The 27,526-nt window shown below is 38.5% G+C and overlaps 1 protein-coding gene across 2 annotated transcripts in view; it reads left to right on the forward strand.

The window, feature by feature from the left end:
* Ghr (growth hormone receptor) overlaps window positions 1-27,526 on the forward strand; it is a 253,524-nt gene that overhangs the window by 175,006 nt on the left and 50,992 nt on the right. For both annotated transcript variants that reach the window (XM_060380532.1, XM_060380533.1), the window contains exon 3: window positions 529-594. In XM_060380532.1, coding sequence (XP_060236515.1) covers window positions 529-594 — 66 coding nt within the window. The remainder of the gene's footprint in view (window positions 1-528; window positions 595-27,526) is intronic.

Raw genomic sequence — 27,526 nt, forward strand, 5'->3', positions numbered from 1 at the left:
CCCATGCAGCCTGCTCCTATCTGCATTATAATGACCAACTTACTGCCTATGTTTTCCATCAAAAGAAGTTGAACTTTACACTTCCCCCTTACTTTCCCTATGCCTAGGAATGTTGTACAAAAATAAACTTTTTTTTTTATTCTACATGGTTTTGGTATTTTTTTTAAAAAAAGAAACTTGTGCTCCCCTTCATATGTACAAGGGAAACTTGAGTTTGGACTCAAATGATAGAGGGTGAAATTGTTTTCATTGTTCTCGACTGTGTCTGGGCATAAGACCAGAGGTAATGACAACCAAAAGACTTCCATTCGCTCTGTCTTTACAGGCTCCTTTTAGTGCACAGATACAGTTTTAATTTTAGTGTGTGTGTGTGTGTGTGTGTGTGTGTGTGTGTGTGTGTGTAGTTTATTTTTTATTTTTTTATTTTTTGCATGGGAGCCTATTATCCAAAAATGTTGCTGTAACAGGGCCACAGCAGATCGTTTTTCTACAGGGATGACTAATGATTTTCTTCTCTTTCTTTTCCAGTTACACCAGCTATTATTGGCAAAACTCCACCGATCCTGCAAAAATTTAATCCAAGCCTGGAGAAAAGTAAGAACTTCTGTCATTTTACTAACTCATGCTGATGATTTCCATGTGTTAGTATAATTCAGGCTACCTCCTTTCTCTATTTAGGATACTAGTAACAGAAAAAGTGACAGAATTAAAATTTTATAAGAGAAAAGTGTTTTTCTGGATTTACTTTTAATTTTTTTTTTCTGTAGAGCTCTTTGTTTTTTTTATGCTTGCAGGTTAAGTGTGGTCAAGCTTATAAAAAGAAAGAATTTATTATAGATCAACAGTAATTTGTTGAATTTAGAAAATTGCTTCATTTTACAAAGCCTTTTTAACATTATTATTGTCGTTATTTGCAAATGTTTATATAATGCCCACATTATAGAAAACAGAATTTATATCTCCACTCCATTTCCTTTTACCTCAAAACTCTGCCTTCATATAAGCTATCATTCTCTTTTACATCATGTCACACATCCCTCTGATGTCTTTTGATTATCTTCCCTTTGACCACAAGACTGAACTCATAGAAAAGGCTCCACAAATCCTCTAGGGTTAGTTTTCTATGGAACACTGTCCACTGTTCCACAATAACATTTACCTCCAGGACTTTTCATTATGTGTGTATTTGTGTGTCTGTGTGGCCACTTTTATCAGTAGTACAGTCACTGCTAAGTGGGGGTGCTGGCACCCAAAGTTCTCAATCCCAATCCTAATGTCTTAGTGTGCACATAAGTGACGTGTACACAATACAATGGGCTGAATGAACTACATGAATTAATTTTAATGAGCTTTTAAGTCAACAATGATCTTTTGTGCTGTTTTTACCTCCTTTACATCCCCTAAAATCTCTTAGTAGGAGCTTATTTAATTACATTGTAGAGAAAGATTTTTTTTTATTTGAAAAAGTATATGCCAGACTCCATTTCATGTACACACACAGAAAAAGCAAAAACAGAAAGGGAAAAAGGTGTACCTAGTTCATTTTAAGCTGTTGCTCTTATTATTTGTAATGACAGTATCATAAAACCATAATTTGCATTTTATGAGTGCACCGCACAGTAAATTTGTAACATGAAGTTTAAATATCATTCCCTTGGAAGTGACACAAACTATAAATTGATAACACTTTCAGAAAATGTCAGCAATTTGTCATTTGTGCCAGAGAGCAAACCCTTTACAACTCTCCTGTTTTAGAAGGATCAAACATGTTCATTTGTTCCCTAAAAGAGAGGTTGTAGAAGTGCAAGGCAGTTTAGGTTATGTTTGGGTTATTGAGCAGCTTTTTATTCGGTAGATGGTATCACCTATCGTTTAATGTAAGAAGTCAGGGAAGAGTTGTTAACAATGTTCACTGAGCCGGGGGGGGGGGTGGTGGCACATGCCTGTAATCCCAGTACTCAGGAAGGCAGAGGCAGGCAGATCAATTTTGAGTTTGAGGCTAGCCTGGTCTAGAAAGCAAGTCCAAGACAGCCAGGGCTACACAGAGAAACCCTGTCTCGAAAAAATACAAACAAAAAATGTAATGGTGGTACAGAACTACAGCACTACTTTGTTCTCCCTTCAACTGACAAGTGTGATTTCCCCAACCCATTTCCTTTATCAACTCACAAGGTCTGAGGAACTTAACTAACATTGTGTCTTGTCGAAATTCAAGGTTTAATTGTGACTTATGAGTACCTATCATTTTGTGCTGAATAGGAAAACTGAATAATTATTGTTCAGATCTTGTGAATCGAACATTCTGATATCCTCACACAAGAAAATATCTCATCTTTTCTAGGTTTTCTTTTCAAACATTATCTCCCTTTTAACCTAGACATGATTTGACAAAGCAAGCCTTGTGCTAGACAATGCTTGTATCAGAACCCACAGGAACAGCTCATTTGGGATGAATAGACCCAAATGCTCAAATTACCTTACAATACCATAAACACTTAAGTGTGATTTGAACAGGATGCTGCTATGTACATGATGTTTACAGCATGTGAAAACACTAGCCTGATTCTAGCAAGGGCCTCGTTTTTTTTCCTAATGTAGTTTTACCTGTAAAGCTAGTGTTCAACATAAAATACACCAAGAACACACAATTAATAACCCTATATCCATTTATAAACACTCAAACTGAAAAGAATACCCTGTGAGAGGAAATTAAAATAAAAACTCAGAGATTTAATGAACTTTAAACCAAACATATAAGACATACAGAGAGAAGGTTTTACATGACTATATGTCCTTCAGAGGAAGTATTCCCTCTCATTTAATAAGGCCATCTTTTAACTAAATTCTCATTCTCTGACACCTCACAAGCATCTGCAGAGGCTAACTAATTTCTTCCAGGTGTAGCTGGAAAATTATCTCTAAGGTGACCCCAGATCTTTTTTAGTTGACAATGACTAGAATCACACTAAATGCTCAAGAGATTCTGCAGCAGCAATCTTACCATCTTTTCTATCCAGTTCAGTGTGCCCCAGTGTATGTATGTGTATATACATATTTATATGGTTTATACATATGTATATTATGCATATATATGGTTAATAAATATATATGAGAATTTATTGATCTAGATACTGAATAGTCCAACAAAGGCCATCTGCATGTTATACAATCAAAAAATTCCCCTTGGTTATTCAGTTCAAGTAGTTGGAACCAATACACAATCCTAGTCTGAGATCAAGGGCTACCTCAGGAGTCTATCACTGACATAAATCCACATCAAATGGCTGAGGAAGATGGAAGTGATGCCCATAGCAGACTATAACAACAACAGGCATCACTGTTTTCTTTTGCCTTCCAGATTTGCTCCACTGGGGCCCCCAGCCTATGGAAAGTGTTACCCACTTTCAGGAAAGTTCTTTCTTCCTTATCTGCTGTCACACATCTCAGTCTTCTCTAGAGACACATTAATATACCCACACGGAAAGGATCACAATGAACCACTGCAGCCCCTTTTCATCGCTAAATCACTTTTACCAGAATTCATCTCTTCCTCATATGAAACAGTCCATCATGGAATTTCTTTGTTTTTAGGCATGTTTTTAAATATTACTCTATAAAAAAAAACTTTTTATGATCTTCCCAAGAAGATATGTGCTTTATGTTGGAATCTCAGTGACTCTCAAAGAGAAATTGCATAATGCAGTGGTTTACAGTCTCCATGTGGGGCCCAGAGTAAGGGGAAGGGGGTAGTGGTGGAAGGCTGCCTCTGTCATGAACTTGGTTACCTGTTCTTTGATCACTTCTCCGTGGCAATGCAGCCTTGCCAGGCCACAGAGGAAGAGGATTAAGGCAGTCCTGTTGAGAGCTGATAGGATAGTATCAGACAGTAGGGGACTTCCCCTATCAGTAGATTAGGGAAGAGGGATAAGGGAGAAAGAAGGAGGGAGGGTGAAACTTGGAGGAGATGAGGGAGGGGGCTACAATCAGGATACAAAATGAATAAATTGTAAGAAGAAGGGGGAAAAGAATTCACTCTCTGAGGCAGACAGCATGACTTCACGGCCCTGCTCTATGGCTTACATCTTACATGACAATGTCTATTCATTACTTCTTTGTGCCTTGTACCTCTTTATATGTATTATAATGACATTTTATTTTTAATGGATTGTGTGAGAATTTCGTACATGAATATAATGTGTTTAATGTAATCCATTCTCTACTTCCACCCCTCTAACTTGCCTTGTACTTTCCCAACCACCAGGCTTTCCTGCCCCTTCATATATTCTCTCTTAAACTCCCTGAATCCTCTTACTACTGCCAGTTTATGCATGGCTGTAGTTCAGCCACTGACCATGGGCAGCCTATCAGGGAGGCATCCAGAGAAAACTAACTCTCCCTTTCGCAGCAGCATCAGTTGCCAGATGCTCCTCAGATAGGGCAGGACTTCCTGAGTCCCTCCCCAACCCATGCTGGCATTGTGACTGCCCTGATCTTGTCTAGGTCTTGTGCATGCAGCCATAAATGCTATGATTTCTCGTGTACAACAGCCATGGCATGTCTATCCAATAAAAACTGTTCCCGGCTGTCATCCACTCCCTCGGGCTCTGACAATCTTTCCAGCCCCTCTTCTGCCGCGGTCTTTGATTCTTGGGAGGTAGGGATGTGATATAGATGTCTCACTTAAAGCTGAGCACTTGAGAGTCTCTTATTCTCTGTGAGTTGGCTAGTGGTAGAGCTCTGTATTAAATGCCATCTATTGTGAAGAAAGGGGATTATCCAAAAAGGCTTGAGAGCTGCAGTAATCTATAAATATAAAGACAAGTATTTATGCTGCAGTTTGATTCCATGTCCACTTAACAGAAATTCCTCTAGAGGTGTTAACAATAGCTACTTCATAAAGTTATTACAAAGATTATATTTAAGCAGACAAACTTAACCCCATTCTAAATTTACATGGTATGTATTACACACTCTTGTGGCTCTCATTTTAGTCCAACATATATTAGGCTGAATAGTGTGCAGCTACCTCTACTCAACTCTATTATATGTCATAATTGGTTCAGCCTCATGCAAACTTTTGTGCATTTTCTATCCCCTACAAACTATACAGTCTTTAAGATTTAGGACTGTATCTCTCTTTTTTTTTAATATTGAAATACAGTATTAATTTTCTTTTTTATTCATTTATTTTTTTATTTTTCTTTATTAATTACACTTTACTTACTTTGTATTCCCCCCCATGGTTCCCTCCCTCCTCCCATCCCAATCCCTCCCTTCCTCCACCCTCTGCATGCATGCCCCTCCCCAAGTCCACTGATAGGGGAGGACTTCTTTTCCTTCCTTCTGATCCTAGTCTGTTAGGTCTCATCAGGAGTGGCTGCATTGTCTTCTTCTGTGGCCTGGTAATGCTGCTTCCCCCTCAGGGGGAGGTAATTAAAGAGCAGGCCAATCAGTTCATGTCAGAGACAGTCCCTGTTCCTATTACAACGGAACCCACTTGGATACTGAACTGCCATGGGCTACATCCGTGCAGGGGTCTTAGGAAATCTGTACACCAAAAGAAACTAATCAAGAGGGAGGACTCTTGCTAAAATGCTCAATTCCTATCCAGAAAGGCAAAGAGGCTGGACATCAGAAGAAGGAGAAAAGAGGGAACAAGTCAGGAGCCTGACACAGAGGACCTCTGAAAAGCTCTGCCCTGCAGACTATCAATGCAGATGCTGAGACTTATGGGCAACCTTTGGGCAGAGTGCAGGGAATCTTAGGAAAGAAGTGGGAAACAGTAAGATCTGGAGAGGACAGGAACTCCATAAGGAGAGCAACAGAACCAAAAAAATCTGAGCACAGGGGTCTTTCCAGAGACTGCTATTCCAACCAAGGACTATGCCTGAAGGACTGTATCTTATAAATCCTTGTATCTCATAGTTCTTGGTAAGTACCGAGGATATTCTGAGTTTGTAATGACTAGCCCAATTTTGTGTTTCCGGAATGCAGGGAAGAGCTCCCCCAACATTTAAGTGCTCTCACTACTTCATTTTCCCTCATGTCCTTCATTGATCATTCATAAAAAGGAAGGAATTAACATAAAGAAAGGTAGACATTTCTCTCATCCATTGTGGAACATACTTAGAATCTCTCCTAAAAGCCTTTAGCTGAACTTTGACATCCAGACGCAGAGTTAGAGTCATAGTGTTGGGATATATTGTAGAAAATCTCTATGGGATTGATTTTTTTGTACCCTGATAGTACTTCCACTGCCAAGGGTAAGAAAGCCCTACTCCTTGCACAGCCCATCATTGCTTCAACAGAAGCTGAACCACCCTGTCAACTTGAAGCATTCTTTTCTAACTAAATAACTTCAACATTGAGAACTAGATGCCTTACTTGCAAAAGAAGTTTAGTTTCCTGCAAGGGTGTCTCATTGAGGAAACGGGCACATGCCCAGCAGTACAGCTACAGAAAACAAACTCAAAGGCATCTTTGATTTTTTTTTTTTTTTGTCTGATAATGTCCTGTCGGGATATGTTCATTTTTAAAATTGTATCTTTTTAATTATTTCTATTTTCTATTTTTATCCTGTGGGCCTTTTGTGTATATATTATGGCTCCCAGTTTAGCATTTTTATGGGATTCCCAAGTGTGTGAATGAATCTTTCTCTACATCTCTGTTTCTTGTGCCTTTTTCTGGGCTCTTGTCCTTGTTTGTTTTGTATTATATATTGTGTTTTTCCAATGTGTTGGTTTTTGTATATCATGTATTTTATTTTATTATTATCCCTTAGAAGCCTGTGTGTTTTCTAATGGGAGACAGAAAGGGGATGGATCTGGATGGGAGTGGGAAGGAAATGGAAGAAGTATATGGAAGGGAAATTAATCAGGATATGTTATGTGAGGGAAACATGTATTTTTAAAATATAAAAACACTCGTTGCCTGATGTTACAGCTAAAGAAGTATAAAGAACTCCAGCTCTGCCCAGCATGAATTAGACAGAACACAGTATTCCTGTGTTACAAAGGCCTTGAGCTCTGGGCATGCCTTGGAGAGCAGCAGTCATTGTGTTCAGATATAGCAGCAGACTTTGAATTCTTGACAGTACACTTGTTTATAAAGGATTCAGTCCGCAATTCAGTAAGTAAACACAGATTCTGGTGATTGTTTTTAAGGAAACAGTGTTTATGTTGGCTCTCTTTAGAAGCCAAATGAATGGTAAACTCTTCCTAACTCACATGCAACCCTCATCTCCAAATGATGCCAGGCAGTACAGTGCCGCTCTCCATCCCTCTTCCTTGCTTTTCAGAAACAACAGGCAGGCAGGAGTTAGAAATATGCACTTTATACAAGTAAAATGGAAGTACAGAGAAAGATGCCTTACTTGGCACTGTTAGCAAAGCAATAGAGAGTAAAGTAGATACTGGAATTGCAGTGCTGTTAGCTGTTCATAGTTGAGCAAAACAAACAGTAGAACCTAATTTAGTGAGGTTTGCCTGTAATTGGGAAGTGGCAGCATAATGGTCAGTAGTTCAAGACCAGCCTCAGTTATATAATAAGGTCAGTGTAAGCCTGAGCTATGTGAGACCCTGCCCCAGGAAGAAAAAAAAAAAGAGAGAGAGAGAGAGAGATAATTCTTTGAACAGCCACGCTAATATTCCCTTATCAGTGACTCTTTTCCAATCTCAAGTACCCAGATAAAAACTTCAGTCATCATGACATACATGTTAGCATAGATGGAAAATAAGGGCTCTTTCTAAAATAAATATACAGTCATAATATTTTTTAAATGTTCCTAACAGTGTCCCGAGCCATAAGTGTAAATCTATATTTGACCGCTTACTTGCAAGAAACACATGCTTCAGCCATTGTTAGTGAAATCTCTAAAATGGAGGTCCCTATGGTTATACATATGTAGTGTGCTCGTCTGTTTCCTTGGGGTGGGAAGAAGGGTAAAAAAACAAATGGTTAGAAAGTGATAACAAGTTTTTTAGAAGTATGTTTAAGCACTTCCCTAGAAATTACAGTGTGCTTGCATGTACTCTATACATGGAATCCTAGCAGGGTCTTTTTGCCAAAGTATAGCATATATGTTCAAGAATAACATCCAAAGTAAATATTCTCTTGCCCTAGGGGGTCCAAGATAACAAGCACTCTTTAGTGACTATGGAAAGTTAAGCAGTCTACAGTAAAGACCTTTCAGTATTGCCTGTAGCCTCCTCACTTGTTGATTCATTAGTTCCACTGTTTTAAACCCCATTCTTTGATCACCAGAGAGCCCTAGATCCTATACAGTAGATGAGAACTGTCTTGCCAGGAGAGAACATCTACATCTGTCATTCCAGAAAGGCCGTTGGTCCACATAGCTTCTGTGTATGATAAATAGGGTTTTGGTTTTGTTGTCATTGTTGTTTGGTTGGTTTTGGATTTTTTTTTAGGTTATATACACTTATGCATTGAAGAAAAACTATGTAATCTTCCGTGCATATATAATGTATTTAATACAAGTTAATCTCAGTGTTTGCTGGGAAAGAATAACATATGCTGCATATTCTTTAAATGCATGGATTTAATAAAGAGTTGAGGTTTAAATACCAACATTAGTTTTCAAGTAATTGAGTACCTAATGGCTAGCATGCAAGATGCGGCAATATGCATTTTAGCCAAAACACTCAAACAGAGAACTTGTAACATAGTAATGAGGCTATATAACTTTTTTAAAGCTGTTAAAATGCATGGCTTCTTGAATATATATTTTGTCATGATCCACAATATATGCTATATATATTGGTTAATCACAAGACCATAAAGATTTACTGCAATGTTTCTTAATAATAGCTTAAAGTTTGATCTTTTATGTGTGTGCATCTTGACTGGAGATTATTGCACACATGACTTGAGTTGGGAGCCTATATTTTTCTTTTTTTGTATGGATATTTGATTCCCCAGAATAATTTAAAAATTTTTAAGATTTTTAGTAAAAATTACATGACCATAAAGGGGAGATATTAATACAGTAAAAGTATGTGTTGTTCTTGAAAGAAATTGCCAATATGAAGTCCAACATCATGTGCAGTGATTAACAACAATAATGAAAATATCAAATTTATAAAGAATGTATTTACCTACAATTCACAGCATGTGTTACAAAATAAGCTACTTCAAGTCTTCTTTTTCCTTAGGTCAATGTTTATTTAAAACATAGGTTGCAAACTCACCCCCAGACCAGATGCACATTCTATAAATAAGTTTTGTTGGAATGCACCCATCTCCATTTGTTTCAGCTTGTCTACGGCTACTTCGGGATAGTTAAAATACAGAGCACAGGGCTACAAGCCTAAAATCTGTCCCATCTGACTCCTTAGGAAACCATACCAACTAATATTCTGAATATATAAATGATTCTTCTTGGATATGATATTTTATTAGATTAATCATCCATTTTAAGCTGGTGGCCATCTCTTAGTTTTGTGTAAAAATTATCTTCAATTTGGTAACACATTAATGAGAATACAACATTCACTTTATTGGTCTATTTCATGGTCAACTCTTCTGAAATAAACAACATTATAAAGTAAGAATTAACTGTCTGGAAATCAGTATGGACTTGTACATTTGTTGTTATTAAAAATACTCCATCAAATGGAAGCTGAACAGATTTGAATACTTGGTGATAGATACCAGAGGCAATTATTTGCAACTGACCATCTGAGACATGCCATCATTATGCCAAATACTTAATGCATGAAGAGCCAGGAACAACAGACAGCTATAGTTTGACATTGCACAACTCTAAATCTTTTTTTTCCATTTATTTATTTATTTTTATTATTAGTTACATTATATTAACTTTGTATCCCATCTGTATCCCGCACCCTCATTCCCTCCCAATCCCACCCTCCCTCCCTTATCTCCTCCCTGCCCCTTTCCAAGTCCACTGATAGGGGAGAACCTCCTCTCCTTTCATCTGACCCTGTTTTATCAGGTATCTTCAGGACTGGCTGCAAAGTCCTCCTCTGTGGCCTAGCAGAGCTGCAAGGTGAGGAGGTCAAAGAGCCCACCATTGAGTTCATGTCAGAAATAGTCCCTGTTCCCCTTACTAGGGTACCCACTTGGATACTGAGCTGCCATGGGCTATAAACTGACTGCTGCCATTGAATTTATGATCCATAGTAAAAGATAACAGGCTTTCTCGTAAGGACGTTGGGAGCAACTGGGAAGAATATAGGGAAGGGGAAACTATAATCAGAATATATCATATGAGAAAAAAAATGTAGTTTTCCATAAAAGGAAAAAAAGAAACCTCTTTTTAGGAAAACATGAATTATGAAGTATTATAAAGCTGAAACACTGCATTATTACAATAGATATGTTTTCAGAGGCTGTTCATGAATCCTTGATGTATTCATGGCTTTGTTTTTGGTAGGCCCGCTAGAGTTTTCAAGTGTTATTGAAAATTTGCCTATGGCTTTTCTTTTCTTCTTTTTTTTTCCTTCATAGTGTTCCATGTAAAAATATACTTCGAACCCAAATTTTAATTACTGTGCAATCAAATATTGGATAGAGGCTGTCTGTGCTGTGTTGTTAGCACATATTGCTTTGTATACCTGCCACCATGAAGTTGTGCCAGGCATACCCCAACACGTCCTCAGAGAGACAGAGAAACCCCAATGTCATCCCTACTGTAGCAAAAGTTTTCCTTCCTATGAATTGAAATAACTTTCTGAAGTTCTGCCCCTTTTACATTGAACCAGAGGTCTCAAGGTTAAAGTTGCCTGGCTGTGGAAAACACTGTACCCTGCCTTTCCCTTCACCTGCTACTTAGCTTTCTCTGTCATTGCCAGGGTTATTAAAAAGGTCCCTGCCTCTAGTGTAGTATCTTTCACACTTGAGTAACACCTGAGAAAATGAGTCTCACAGACTCCCAGACAATTGTGAGGGGGAAAAAAAAAACATTTATCCATTTACAGGTAGAAAAGCAGAGAGCACCAAAAAGGGAGGCCCGGGGGCTCTCCAGTAGCTGGGGTGCCTGATGGGAAAGACTGACCACAATCTGAGAGGAGGCACAGAGAAGCATCCTGGCTGACTTGCTGCCATGTTGCCACAAAGCTGCTTTTAGACAGTTTTGTAAAATGATTATCATAGCACTTGGCACCTAGGAAAATATTGACCTTGTTCCCCCTTCTCTCCTAGAAATTGTTGCTCGGAATAAAAGAGATGAAGCTTGTATGCACAGCTAAATGCTTTGCCATTTTAATAACCTTTTTCTGTTTTCAAAATGGCAAGCACATCCCTAACTGGATAACCTCAATCCGAAGCTCTTTTCTCAGAGCCTTTGAGAGACGAAGCATCTGCCCTTCACTGAGAGACTATGGTCTGCTAATGACGGTTGAACGGAAGTGTCCTTTTCTTCAGCGGTGTAACAAACAATAAGTTTCCCATTCTTTAACAAACAATCCCCACTCATGTTCATGCAAGCAAACCTAATTAAACTCAGTGGATAAAAAATGTTAAATGTCATCAAAGTAAGAAGATGCTTGTTAGGAAGGGGGGTTTCAATGGGAGAGAAAGGGGGATGAGAGAGGATAACATAGAATGAAAATGCTCCAAATTGAGTATTTACATGTATGGAAAAAAAAAGATAGGTGATTAGGGAGGTTGGAAGGAGTTGTGGGAGGGAAAAGAATATTTTCAAAATATATTGTATGAAAAATTAATTTAAAAAAAAGAAAAAATAGGAACAGGAAATGATAAGTTTCATTCTAAAGCTGACAGAGTGAAGTTTTAGTGTTCAAGACAATATAGATGAGTCTACTTCACTCATCACCAAACACAAAGTTTGCTTTTTTTATCCACCCAGTTTGATAAGCAAAAGATGAGTCTAATGCACATTAGAATCAGGTTCCTTGAGAGCAGAAATGACTATTTTATTCTTACTGTTCACTTAGAATTTTGAAGGATGTCTGACTCATACGAGGGTACAAATAAAATATCTTACAGGAATGAGTGGGTCTGAAGGACAAACATTCACTGTAATTGGGTGAGCAGTGATCCTGTATGCTCACCTCCTAAGAGAGAACGTTACTACCAGGGAAAGCCTACAAACTGACAGAGGAGCTCAGCCATAGCCTGCACAACAGGGCAGATCAAGTGAGGGACGGAGCCCTGAGAGCCACAGTCTCTACCAGCACGCTAGCTTACACAATCTTGCCCATCCCTGGACTTTCAACTCCGGAGGCGTTGCGCCATCAGATGGTCAACCATTTGTGTAGATTCTCATTTGAGATTTAGGAGTTTTAGGGTTTTGTTTTCACTTTTAGCTTCTTGGTATCTGAAACTGTTGCTTGGAAAACTGTATTAGTAGCACAACTCTTTCATTACTATGTATTTCAGTTACCAGCAGGGGAGGTGAATGGATCACTTAAAATGAAACAATACCACCCCTTTTAGCACACTGTAAACATAGCCTTAGCTTTAACTGTAATTATAGTGTGGTGGGCGATGCTGCTGAAAAGAAAATGCGGTAATTATAACATTATGGTTGAGAATCATCTGAATAGAAAACACTGAGCTTCATTGTGCACAGCTTAAGATGCCATCATGGCCCTCTTCAACACTAACAGGACTGATTAACCCATCACAATGAAAGCATTGCAGTATACTAATAATATAAGATCAAGGGCGAGAGTAAAATAACAGGGAATTTGTTGCCTTTATTTAACTTCCCCGTGCTTCCTTATATAAAGGTCTAGTGTAGAGGCAGGGGAGCTTGCTGACTTAAATGTAACCACAGAGAGAAACAAGCTTGAAAGACCAGCTCCCTAGCTTGCTTTGCCTCTGTCTACTGGCAAAAAAAAAAAAAAAAAAAAAACTTTGCATAAGTTGATGGGATTCTGTTTTAAAGTTGGTTTCCTTGAATACAGTTTTCTTTTCTCCTCAACAGAAAGATTCAATGGCTCTGGGTATTATGGTATCTACCATAGCAATGGCTCTTGTCTGGGATTTTTTTTTTAATTCTTTATTAATTAAATTTTATTCACTTTGTATCTCCCCTGTGGTTCCCTCCCTCCTCCTGTCCCAATCCCTCCCTTCCACCACACTTTGCATGCATGCCCCTCCCCAAGTCCACTGATAGGGGAGGACTCCTTTTCCTTCCTTCTGATCCTAGTCAATTAGGTCTCATCAGGAGTGGCTGTGTTGTCTTCTTCTGTGGCCTGGTAATGCTGCCTCCCCCTCAGGAGGAGGTAATTAAAGAGCAGGCCAATCAGTTCATGTCAGAGACAGTCCCTGTTCCTATTACAATGGAGCCCACTTGGATACTGAACTGCCATGGACTACATCTGTGCAGGGGTCTTTAGGTTATCTCCATGCATACTCTTTGGTTGGAGTATCAGTCTCAGGAAAGACCCCTGTGCTCAGATTTTTTGGTTTTGTTGCTCTCCTGTGGAGTTCCTGTCCTCCCCTGATCTTACTATTTCCCACATCTTTCCTAAGATTCTCTGCACTCTGCCCAAAGGTTGCCCATAAGTCTCAGCATCTGCATTGATAGTCTGCAGGGCAAAGCTTTTCAGAGATCCTCTGTGTCAGGCTCCTGACTTGTTCCCTCTTTTCTCCTCCTGATGTCCATCCTCTTTGTCTTTCTGGATAGGAATGATGTTTCTAATACCAAATGTCTTTGTCAGGTCATTGAAACATAAGCTAAATTTGCACTTTAAATGATTTATCTCTCTCTCTCTCTCTCTCTCTCTCTCTCTCTCTCTCTCTCTCTTTTAATTAAAGCCTGGAGATTTCCAACAACAATAACAAAAAAAAACTGTTTTAAAGTAAAAAGAGTGTAGTCAGAGATCCTGGCCTGGGGAACCTGACCCACACTTTAAAGGCATATACTATTGAATAGTGTTTATTGTCAACAGGGGAATATTTGTGTTTTCATTTCACTTTCTTGTGCATCCGGTGTAGCAAAGACATATGAGTATCTTACTAGTGTTGGAGAAATCTGCAAAATGCAGCAGTCTGGAGTTAGTTCCCACAGCAGAAGAAATTGCCTCCAAGTGGCACATCAGATTGGAAGGGAATTTCTGGCATATAATTAGGTATTGAGTTTATTTTCTGAAGTAAAGGTGGACACAGTCAGCCATTCTAAGGGTATGCATTTATGGGAGTGTGATTTAATATATGTTTTGGAGTATAAAGGTGGAAATAATTTGTTTCCTTGGTTTTCTCTTTATTCTTAGATTTTATTAGGCCCTGTTCATCTCCTCACATTAAGCCTCAAAACAGATTGCTTACCCTCCCCTGTTAATACAGAAATATGAGATTTCATGTTCCTTCTTATTCTACTTTAATATTCTGCTCTAAATGTTTAAGGAAGAGAAAGAGGAAAGGGAGGAGGAAGAAACTAGAAATACAAAAATAGAAATATTTCTCGTATCTAACCTGCAACTTACATGACAACTGCCTGAAGTTCAATGGTTTCTCACTCTGTTTATTTTGTGACACCCTCAACAAGCCAACAATCTGCAATGTCATCAGTCCCTAGGTTCCTATCTCTCAAATTACCCAACATGAATTGCTTCTTAAACAGTGATGACGGCCTCCCATATATGAAGTTTTCCTAAAGCACAATGTAGTATTTGAAAGATGAAGTTCAAAGGAGAAGCCATCTTGTAAATCCACCTAAACATCCAAACTATATCAGAGAAAGTGGGCCTCAGCTCTAAACAGCTCCACACAAACCTGGGACTCCAGACAAGTCACTTAACCCCTGAGGTTACAGCTGCTCATCTATCAATGAGAAAACATACCACCTGCTCTACAGCTTGCATAAAAATTCCCACTGAGCATGAGGTTCATTTCCTTCTGTTTACTGTCCAGCTCTGAAAAAACGTGGTATAGAGCTTTATTAGTATATCACTAACACAGAGTACATACATACACACAACCCAACATCTAAGGGCCTTCATGATATTTTTATAAAGAAGTATTAATTTTATAGCTACATTTGTCAATCAGCCTCATGGCTTATCAACAAAGAAATGGATAAAGAAAATGTGGTATATGCATATACACAATGGAATTTAATTCAGCCACAGAAAAGAACAAAATTATGTCATTATTTTTCATGAAAATGCAAGCAACTGGAAATTATCATATAAGCAAATTCAGTCCATTCCAGAAAGTAAATATTGCATTCTTTTCTCATTTGTGACTAATAGAACTTACGTAGATATTTAAAATTACATGTGTATGGGAAACATGAGAGTAGAAGTTAAACTGTTTTGGGTAAAAAGGAACAAACAGGAAAAGGAAGAGGAGGAGGCAGAGAGATGTAGAGCTTTTGGTAGGAGACATGCTCAAAAAAAATGATAGAGCAATTTAAATTTTATAAACACAATGTAAGTATTTTAAAATAATAACAATAATTAATTTTAAATTAATTAATTTTTAAAATGACTTAATTAGCGAACCTAAGGGAAGAAATCTGGGGTGAAACTAATAGTCAAAGAAGACATTTAACAAAAGAGATTTTGAAAGTAATAAAATGTAGTATTGCATTGCTTAACAATAGTGGACACATCCTGAGAAATACATTCTTCAGCACTTTGGTCATGGAGAGAACCTAAGAGAGTGGATGAGCAGAGATGTGACCAGACACCACCATATCAAGACAATTCATCATTGGCTGAAATGTCACAGACTGAATTCACTGTCTTTGATGCATGCAAAGCCTTGAAGGCCCACTGAAGAAGAGGCAAAGCATTCTGAAAAGGATGATTCCCTGGGTAGAACTATAAGCCACAAATATTTGGAAATTGGTCATTTGTTCCATGAGCTTTATTTCATACTCTGGTTCAATGGCAATCCTCTTTCTCATACACAAAAGAATAGTGAGGATAACTGCACAGGAGATGAGAAGATTTATCAGAACTGGCTAAATTAATTAAATATGAAATGTTCTTAGGCACAGAGCAGGCCAGTTTCTGCAACGTTCTGAAAGCAAAATAATAGTCAACTCAATAATCTGCTACCAATGAATGTGACAGGTTGAGAAACCTGGGTTAGGGGAGCAAAAATGAAAACCTTAGATATCTCCTTTAGTTTGTTAAACAGCCAAATCTACAAGAAATATAGATTTCAGTTGGAACAATAATTAGAAGTATGTGATTTTAAAGTGTTAAACGGTTGCAGGTTAAAGGGGCCTACTCTCCTAAGTTCACTTTGTGGAGACTAGGCTGGAAAGAAAATGAAGTTGCATAATGGAGAAGGATAATAGTATTTGTCTGGTGTCTCCATCCTAGTTAAGAGACCCCAGCAAGTGTTTCAGCTCTCTACCTGCAAGTGAATTGGGGGTATTTACTGAGCAGCTATTGATGACAGCACCATATTCAGAGTTGCAGGAAAGCCAGGTGTGATGGTACACACCATTAAGTCCAGCATTGGAAAGAAAGAAAGAAAGAAAGAAAGAAAGAAAGAAAGAAAGAAAGAAAGAAAGAAAGAAAGAAAGAAAGAAAGAAAGGAAGGAAGGAAGGAAGGAAGGAAGGAAGGAAGGAAGGAAGGAAGGAAGGAAGAAAGAAAGAAAGAAAGAAAGAAAGAAAGAAAGAAAGAAAGAAAGAAAGAGATCTTTGTGAGTTTTAGAAAAATGGGTTTTAGGTCAAGCAGAGCTGTATCAGCATGAAAGCATGTCTCAATTAAAAAAGAAGAAGAAAAAGAAGAAGAGGAGACATTTGGGCTGGAGAGATGGTTCAACAGTTAGGAGTGCAAACTACTCTTTAAGAAGATCTGAGTTTGGATCTCACAACTGTCTATGACTCCTGTTCCAGGCCATCTAACACCTTTTCTAGTATACACTCTCAGCAGCACTTGAATTTCACAACCCCCACACATGCAGACATAGCATATGCATAGTTTAAAATAAAGAAGGTTTTGATTTTTTTTTTAATTTCCAGGGAGTGGCCAGGGTAGAGTAGAGGAGTTGAAAGGATGAAGATATAGCTCTCAGATCAAAAGTGGTTGCAGTTATATGCCAGAAGCCATTGTCCCTATTTTAGCCAACTATGGTATTATTAAAAGTCATGCAAGAAGGCATATTAATTAATTGAGCTGTGTTACAGAAAGCAACAGCAACAATGAAGTGCTTGTATTTTGTCCATTGTGCTAGTTATCTGCAGTTGCCTTGGGAATTTGCAAGCAAGGACAAGAAAATAATCAGTACCAACCAGTCCCAGATAATGAACACATTTACTCGAGGACTGTTCTTGCATTGTTAAATGATACTGGGTTGGAACTAAAAAGTAATAAGACTTGTTTTCTTTAATGCATCATTAATTAAGTTAAAGAGAATTCCCAAGGAAAAACTTTAAAAAATCATTTGAGCCATTATGTCATGCATACAGCTAACTAATTTAAAGGACTATTGTTTTTTTTTATAATTTATTTATTTTTATTTTATATACATCTCTGTTTTGCCTGCACGTATGAGGGAGTTGAATCCCTAGGAACAAGAGCTACTAACGGTTGTGAGCTGCCATGTGGGTGCTGAAAATTGAACCCAGGTCCTCTGGAAGAGCAGCCAGCTGAGCCATCTCTCCAGCCCCATTTGAGCCATTATGATACTGCTGGGATGCATTTAAATTTTCCCAAGGTGATTCCTTTTAAAGATTAGATTATTTAAGCATGTGAGTATTGGAATAATGATTAAAATTATAATTTGTATCACTTCACAATCAAATCAGACAGTACTAGCATTGAAATGAAATCTGTGGCTTCAGTAACTGTGATGATAACGTATAGCATAAGGAGGGCTTACTCTGAAACACTGATTGCCCGAAGTGTGTTCTCCAAACAAGCATGGGTTATAGCTCTTTTTTATTTCTGTGTTTTCCCGATACACAAATGACTGTAGATTTCTCATGCTCACTCTATCATAACCTTTCTTCCTCCTTCCCCCATCTCCCCTCCACTGATAACATTCTTCCCCCACAACCATACCCCTACTGCTTTCATGACTCTCTCTCTCTCACTCTCTCTCTCTCTCTCTCTGTGTGTGTGTGTGTGCGTGTGTGTGTGTGTGCGTGTGTGTGTGTGTGCAAGATTTAAACCTAGCTCCACCTTACTTTACCTTCTCTTATTACCCCTCTTTGTTGGGGAATCTGAGTTTTTGAAATCAGTTTTGAAATTGTATAAAATTTATGAAAAACTGAACTACTGTATGATCCTGCTATACCACTCCACCGTGTACACATGAGTGAATCTAAACCAGCATACGACAGAGGCTCCTTCACATTCAAATCTATCACTGCATTGCTCACAATAGCCAAAATACAACCAGCCTCAATGTCTATCACAGAAGAATAAGTTCATTATTTTTGTCTAGCCAAAAAGAAAGAATAATGAACTTATATCATTTACAATAAATAGATAATTTTGGAAATTATAATATTAAACAAAAGAATCCAAGCTCATAAAGACAAATTACATTTTTTCTAACAAGCAAAATCAAAAAAGTACATGTATATAAGATATAGATGTACATAACAAAGTAGAAGGGGTGTGAGCGAGAGAGAGGTGTGCACTACACTCGCAAACTTCAAGGTGAGCTTAAAATCTGAAGCATTATCGGTTTTAATTGGGATAAAAATTAACTGAACCATCTAAATCTGTGCCTTTGGGACTTTGCTGAAAAGGAAATGAAGCTGTCGAACAAGGGGGAAGGTAGCAATAATGAGTGTCATCTGATTATCTTCTCCTGAGTGTGAAGGGCCTGGAGAGTAATCCTGGGAGGATTTTACAGATGTTGACAAGGTTTGAGCCTCTGTGGTTAGATAAAGAGACCACAGTACTTGTTCTCCTAAGGTGTCTCATCTGGATCAGAAGCTCTAAATTGCATTCAGATTCCATACAACACCATTTCTAATCTTTGCATCGCATCCTTACCATCTTGCAAGTATCAAGAATGCCAGAGCGCCTCCATGTTCTCAAGGCTGGGCTTATTTGTAAGTGGATATCCAGTAAGGTGTGAAAGTGAAAGAGATTTCACTGTGTGCTGGCCTGCTGTGGAGAGAGGAAGTTGAAATGAGCATCATCCAGGAGCCCCAAGATAGAAGATACTCAAGGGGCTAAAGATAGGTTCCTCTCCTAGATGGACCACAGGGCACGCTGGAACATATGGGTCTGCTCTTGCTGTCTCCACTCTGCTCTTCCAGCTCTACCTCATCCCCTCATTCATCTGTCAACAACTTGGAGCGGGGATTACTATAAAAAACGTGGATGGCATTTTTGATCAAGCTGGTTAACTTTGCTATAGTCTTACTTCCATGGAATATCCCTGTGCTAGGGCTGTAGCATAGTTGTTCATTCTTTCATTGGATTTCTGGTTTTCTGGTTCAAAAGCTATCCAAAATAACACAAACTATAAATGCACTATTTTAAATTTTACAAAAATATTTTCAGCATGGCTCACTGTAGTTTATATTGAGGGACACAAAGATGGTACTTTTTTTCTACTTTATAAACTACAAGATGTCGGATGCTAGAAGAACTTTTTAAATTTCAACTTGATGGGTTGCTCACTGTAAAATTTAACTGAAATATTGCCTCTCTCCCACTCCTTCTAGAATTAAATGAAAGTACCAGGTTTACATCACATTATTTATGACAAATATATTAAATTATGACCTTTCAAATGTTTATGTCTTGAACTTGAGGTTTGGGACCTTTAAAAATAAATTTGACATAGCAAATATAGTATGAATTTCAAAATTACAGACTATGTATCATAGGGTTGACACTCTCTTGTGGTACTGCTGAAAATCAGATGAAGTCTCTGGTTTGATTGTAAAGACCATGCTTTTATTCCTTCTTTTTTTCTTGCCCTGTGATTTCAAGATTCTAACGTATGTCTTAGTATCATACATACCACAAAGAGTCTAAAATAAGTTGTTACATCAAGATAACACTGCAGTAGTTCTATTAGACAGAAGAACAGCAGAGCTGTTATCTGATGCACACTTATAAGAAGTTATGTAAGTCTTGAATGGAAGGAGAAACAAATTCTCCCCGAGACTCATCACTTGAAAGTGTATTCTACCATGGTCTGTTTGAATACTTCAAATGTTTTAAGCAGCTAGGAGTCCCCATAGCAAGATGCTATTTTCCATATCTAACAGAAGTCTAGACTAGGGCAGGGAAGAGAAGTGACTTGTCCACAGCACACACAGCAAAGAGATGGTGATCTGTGATTAAATCCCAGGTATCCTAACTCAAGGGTCTCCACTCACCACTATGCTCCACAGCCTCTTTACCTGCTCTTGCTGTAGAAATTGTCCTCCAGACTTATAACGATTTAGGGAGAAGGTGAGAATATGTGCTTTGAAGTAGAACTTCCTATGCATCTTTGGGTCCAAGTTTTTGTACCTTTACCACGGTCTTCAAACAAAATCCCCTCTGATACTCTTGATAAGAAGACTGACCAAGATAATACACCAAAAAGATAACCACTGTTATCTGTTATCTGGGAAAAAATGTTAGAATTAACTTAGGGTGTGGATTGTGGTAGCCAAACTTCTGAGGCGAGAGGAAATAAACACTTCTTAAACCAGCACTGTTTGGAGCTTCCCTCATAATAATTCTCTAAGGTTCCTCTTGCATTACCCATTTCATTGACTTCGAGGAAACGCATGCTATGGGAGAGAAGACTGACTTTCTAGAATCAAATAAAGAAGGCTTCACATTAGGGTATACTTGCCCAGAGCCTCGGTTTCTTCCGTGTTTTCCTAAACCCCGGGTTTATTCATGCAGTCCCCATTCAGGAGTGAAGACGCATGAATAAAGGGAAAAGGTACCATTGACCTTGTGAAATGTCGTCATGGACATGCTGGCTAATGTAATTCAGCTGCATCCCCACAGGGAATAACAACTGCACTTAGCCTTGGTGCTCAGTTGGGGGTATTAAGCCTTGTCTGTGTCAGTGGAAATGTGAAATCCAACAGCTGATCTGAACATTTGCTGCTGTTGACATTCTATAAAATTTCCCCTGAGACAGGAACTCTGTGTTCTAGTCCAAACTAAGTGACTGTTTCCTGTTTGTTGACCTACAGCTTCAAGGTTACTAAGTCATCAGCTTCGAAAGGTTCATTATTCCCCTCTAACAAAACTTTGGGTTCTACTAATAGTCCAAGTAATTAGCTTATATTCCCTTTATGTCAGATACATTAGCCATTGCCTCTCTTTCCCTACCTTATCTATATTTTTACTTTTTTCCTCATCCATTTACTGGTAGTACCCAGAATTTAGAACCATACAGGTGATAGACGAAGTAGATGAAAACTTACAAGTGAATTCTGGAGATCTGGTTTGAATCCGTGTCTTCTTACTAGTTCAATGAAAATAAGTAAGACATTCAACCTCTCAAATACTTAATCCCACATCTGTAAATGGGAATAATGCTGACTCCTCCTGAAGTTGTCTTGAGCTCAATTGTTCTGAGTCTTCTTTCATGTCTCTGCTTCCAACACTCAACTGCATGTAGGAAATGCCTGGCCCCTGTGTAGACAGACATATCTCAAAGCCCTACACATGTCCTTTTCTAAAAGATGATTTAAAGTCTCCCCTTTACTGCAACCAAACCCACTGTCTATTACCTTTACAAGTCATTAGTTGCTTTACATGTTACTTACACCTGATATCTTTATATCTTACCTCTCATATCATAACATGAGCTTAACTTCCTGCCATTCAAGTGTGTCTGCTGACTGCCTCTTCTCCTTTACCAACTACTAGACTGCACATTCTACTGGAGAGTAGAGACATAAAATCATACAGATCAAGAAGAGGGACTGAAAACAAAGATTGAAACCCATGCTGCCTACCAGCTAGAGAAACTCAGTAGGTCTAGGGTGGAGCCCCACATGCCCAGTAGTGATCAGGAAAACCCCTCTACTAGATCTGGCTCAGAACTCCTGGGTCTGTATGTCAAACATTGACTCACAAGAAGGGCATATGTTTTCTCTAGTAGAGTTTTGTATAAACTCACCACCAACAACAAAGCTTTACAGAGAAAAGAAAGATGATAGGTGTGTGCACACATCTTTAGTCCCAGCAGTCAGGACACAGAGGCACATAGACTTTTGAGCGTTTGAGGCCAGCCTAGTCAACATGGTGAGTTGTAGGATATGGTGAGTTATAGGACATCTGCAGATGCATAGTGAAATCTTTCCTCAAAGAATGGAAGGAAAGAAGAGAGGGAGAGAGATGGGGGAGGAAAGAATGAACAAAAAGAAAGCCAAAGTGGGCGAGGAAATCATCAGAGCTATACACAGAAACTCCTCATCTGGAAGGGAAATTCTCCATGTGTCCAGCTCCTAGTAGCAAACCAGTTTCTCCATATCTATGCAGAACTTTTACTTAAGCCCTTCCTTATGTAGACAAAATACTAGAGACAATTTTACGAATTGTTTTACTTAATCTGGTAAGAAAAGTGTTTGGCTAACACCAGGATATTTATTGCTCTGCTCTGCTGTCTGCTCCCTTCCTCCCACATAGCTACATTTTATCTGATGGGCAGGTACCTCATTTTTAATTGTTCCTATAACTCTGCTGCCAACAGAGCAGTCCTTTAAGGATGAAGGCATCTGGAGCATTCCAAGGGAGTAAAAATCTCAACTCTATATCTTGGATCTGTGCACATAAGTGTATACCTGGTGACACTGGGAAAAGTGTAGAAGCAGAGGGGAATAAAATAGAAATATTTAAATAACAAATTGACAGTTTATTTTCTGTAGTGATGCTATTGTTTCTACATTGTGCATCTCCAAAAGTATTCATGTCAGAAGCTTGGACCCCATATGGCAATGTCATGAGGTGGTAGGACTTTAAGACGCTGTATTTAGTGAAAGGTTCTGAGATTATTGGGATCCTCGATTTTGGAAGGGACTAATATAGTTCTTAGGAGACCACAATCCAAGGAAAGTATTCTTTTAAAAAAAAATGTGGCACTACCTCCTCAGTCTCTCTGGCTTTCTATGTTACCATGAGATCTCCTTCACCCACACTCCTAACTTTGTGTTGCCATCTACCACCAGGCCCTTACCAAAGCTAAACAAAAATCAAAGCCTTGATTTTGAATTTCAGATTTGCAAGATAAATAAACATTTTTTTTCATAAATTTCTCAGCCTCAGGTATTTTGTAATGGTAATAGAAATTGGACTATTCAGAAGACTGATGGTATATAGGTTTCTTGCTTCATTTTACTTATTTATGTATAAATATGTAATGCTGTCATAAGTCACAAAAATTTGGATTGTATATCTTATTAGTAAAAACACTTTAGTTCATAGTCACATAGTCATAGTTTGCATATTTACATGCTTATAAAGTGCTTACACATACACATTATTCTAATATATTTTGTTTATCATAAGACATACATAAAATTAATTTTATGCAACGAGAACATAGCTCAGTGATAGAGAGCTTTCCTAGCATGTGCATGGCCCAGAATTCAATCCACATCAATGCAATCTATACACACACACACACACACACACACACACACACATATATATAATTGCATATATATAATTTGTATATTGTTGAACCAAATAATATTCTAAAATGTGTTTAATACTTATTATAGCAGAATGCTTCTTCCAATGCATTTTAACAAGTTTACTTGTTTGGGAAGGGAGAATTCTCATTTAGTCTATTATGAAACAGCAATTTAAAGGCTGAGACTATATCTCATTTATCAATGTGTTATTTTTAAAGGTGTCTGGTACATACCAAGTTAGATGTTCATTCATAGTAAGAATTGGTTTCAGTCTTTATTCAAATAGTCTTTGGAGTCATTTCTGACTTGGAGCTTGACTTTCATATGGTTTGCCTGGTGCTCATGAGAGCTTGTTCTAAGGCTGAGAAAAAGCATCCGATCAGCAGTTTTAGGACTGTTAATGGACTTGCATTATCAGTTCGCCTTTAATTTGAGATTCTTTGCATGATTCTTTTTAGAGAATTTACATCTTACAAGATGATTATAGTTGAGCAACACCATATCCCTTAAGTCTGTATATCCTTTAAATCAGCCAAGAAGAGCTGGAAAAACTTCTGCCATGTGAAAAGATGAGTGATGAAGAGATAAGTGGAGGGTCTGAGTCATGACCCTCCACTTTTTCTGTGGATTTCTGCTCATTACAGATGTGCCTCATGTGAGTGAAGACTCAGCATGAATCTGATCCCAGTGTTAGAAATCTTTCTTTACTTTTCGATGTGAGATAAATAACACATAAATATATATTTAAAATTTTTTTCTACCTCTTAATGGATCACCTGATATATCCACCTTGAGACACTGGATAATCTTTTGGGTCCCTATAGACAAATATGTAGACTCTAATTTTACTTAATTTCAAATATCTCTGTTGTCAGAGTCACAGCTGGTCTTTGCTCACATTTTTTTTTTCTGTCCTATGATTCTGGGACATATCATGCAACATGCTCCCTTGAACCCGTCTTTTCATCTCTGTCCATTCTCGCTCACTGATTGTAACTCTCCTTCAATAGCGAGGGAAACCATTCTTGAAATGCATAGCGTATTGCCATGTCTCCCTAGGAATCAGCAGTGGCACAGCTCTCTGCCGTAGCTGCTCACTGCTAATGGATTCTAAGGGGCAACCTGGGTAAGGAAAGCTTATGAGAAGAGATGTGCATGTTAGAGAACATCAGGTGATTAATACCCTTGGAGACTTTATTCAGGCAGCATTAGACCCAAACTGTGAGTTTCATTTTCATTCTAGTCTGCCAATCTACTAAATACCTATTTGCTGCCACCTAGTGTTTTGAAATATGTTGGTGCCATGTGGGATTTGAACTCACTGGACACTGAAACATCTACTACTACTACATTACTACTACTCAGAACTGAGTCTTCCTTTGAAGTTCCACATAAGCTTTCAACTTATAACTGTGATCCAAAAAATCATCATAACTTTCTGTCATATCGTTTAGGGGCTCAGGAGCATGTGAAGCCCTGTGCGTGGCACCCTTGTACATGATATATATACATATGTTACACTTTGTAGCTCTTAGATACAGAGTAAGTATAGAATATCAATCTGATTTTTCACTTCACAGAACATATACCCTCGCTATTTACCAGCTGCAGGTCATCAGTAGTTCAGTCTCTCTCAGATGCCATCATTTTCTGCAAGTGTAAAGCAGAATGGCAAGTCTGGGTGACTTTAAGAATCTATGACTCATTATAAGCCAAAGTCATGCCCCAAGAGATGATCCCGTGTCTTTAATGAATGCCATTTCTGTGTGACTATCTGACCTCTGGTTGTAGCTAGAAGTGAGCAGAGCCCCTGACTTGGAAAAGAAGAGCCAAATACAAGCCATTATTTTATTCCATCTATGTTGTCCACTCACATATAAGCTAATCGTCTATATGCATCCAGCCTCTTGAGCTATCATGGAAATTAGAAATGGGCAGTTGTAAATAAACCATTTCCCAATCTTTGCTCTTATTTTATGCTTCCCTGTTTTCTCATCAGAACCTCTCTATCATGTTGTCCAAGAATATGAAAGCTTAAAATGATGCTTCCCTTTATTTAAACAACTATATCCTAAAATGCATGGCCTGATGAGTCTTATTTCCTAAGTCACTCAGATTTTCTGAGTCTGAGAACATCTTCAGATATTCTTTTCTGTGAGGAAATCTGGCACATTCCTGAAGGCAATGCATATGTTTCTCATAATGAAGTTGTTTCCCCATTTGTTTCACATAATAAGAGTAAAAGTTTAAACATAGGCCCTTTTTAGACTGAGTGCATAACACTTAATCTTTAGGCTCTGGTCTCTACGTCTATCTAGCAGCTCATAGATTTTGATAAGTCTTTGAACTTAATGCCAAACACAAAACAAAACAACAACAACAAAGAAGAGAGTCCCACAGTATACCATATGGGGAGAAAAGCTTTGGAGTGAGAAAATTGTGGTCTTGTGTCCCAGCTCTTCTATTTATTGCATCTGTTTTGCCTAGAAGTTATCTTACCTCCCAGGTGCAGCTTTTTAGCTAGAAATGAGGACAGTAACACTAACACACAGCATTCCACACACAAGAACCATGGATAGGGTCTGCTTCGTTCATGGTCCTTGTTTGGTGCTTCAGTCTCCTCAGAACCCCCTAGGCTCAGATTTTTTTTTCTTTGTTAATCTCCTTGCAGTGCTTCTGTCCCTTCCTTGTTCTTCTATTATCCACTCTGCTTCTTCCATAAGACTCTGCACCCTGACCAAAGTTTGGCCCTGAGTCTCAGCATCTGCTTTGATCCCCCGTTGGGTGAATCCTTTCAGAGAATCCTCTATAGTAGACTCCTATCCTGTTTCCTCTCTTCCACTGCTTATGGTGTCTATCCTGTTTGCCATTCTGAATGAGATTTAAGCATCTTCCCTAGGGTTCTCCTTAGTGTTTAGCTTCTTTAGGTCTGTAGATTTTAGCATGGCTGTCCTATATTATATGGCTAATATCTGCTTATAAGTTGAGTGTATACCATGTCTATCTTTCTGTTTCTGGGTTACCTCACTAGTTCCATTCATTTGCCTGCAAATTGACCCCCTGTTCAGATGTAGCCAATTGGCAGCTCAGTCTCCATGTGGGTTCTTGAGTAAAGGGAACAGGGGCTGCCTCAGTCATGAACCTGATTCCCTACTATTTAATCACTTGCCCCTGGCGATGCAGCCTTACAAGGCCTTGGAGGAAGAGGATCCAGGCAATCCTGATGAGACTTGATAAGCTATGGACATATGGCAAAGGAGAAGAACTCCCCCTTTCACTGGACTAGGAGAAGGAGATGGGTGGGGGGAGAAGGAGGAAGGGTAAGAATGGGAGGAGTTGAGGGAGGGAGTTTCTTTTTATTATATTTTTTTATTATTATTATTTTTTACACTTTATTCACTTTGTATCCCTCCATAAGCTCCTCCCTCCTCCCCTCCCGGTCCCACCCTCCCTACCCCTTCTTCATGCATGCCCCTCCTCAAGTCCACTGATAGGGGAGGTGAGGGAGGGAGTTTCAATCAGCATATATAATGAATAACTTGTGAAAAAAAATTAAGATAAAAAGAACCATGTATATAAAATAATAAAGCACATGCTAGGAGTGTGGCACATAGTAGGAGCTTAATTCCGTAAATGACTTTTATACATTGCCTAAGTAACGGCAAGCAGAAGAGATGGCTCAGTTGGTAAAGCACTTGCCATGCTAGCATGAGAACTTGAGTTCAGATTCCCAGAAGCCATGGTGCAACAGCATACATTTATCATACTCCATAAAATGAATGGTCACCTCTTCTGGTGCAGGCAATGATGAACAACAAAGAAACTTGTCTCAAACAAGGTAGAAGGTGAGAGCGCATGCCTAAGCTTGTCTTCTGGTTTCCACACAAATCCCATAGAATGTTCACACCTACAGTCACATATAAATACACATATGCGCACGCGCACACACACATCCATAATAAACACAAAAATTTCAATTACACAGTTAAAAA

Source organism: Meriones unguiculatus, chromosome 3, assembly GCF_030254825.1.
Source record: "Meriones unguiculatus strain TT.TT164.6M chromosome 3, Bangor_MerUng_6.1, whole genome shotgun sequence".
In the NCBI taxonomy this organism is placed as follows: Eukaryota; Metazoa; Chordata; class Mammalia; order Rodentia; family Muridae; genus Meriones; species Meriones unguiculatus.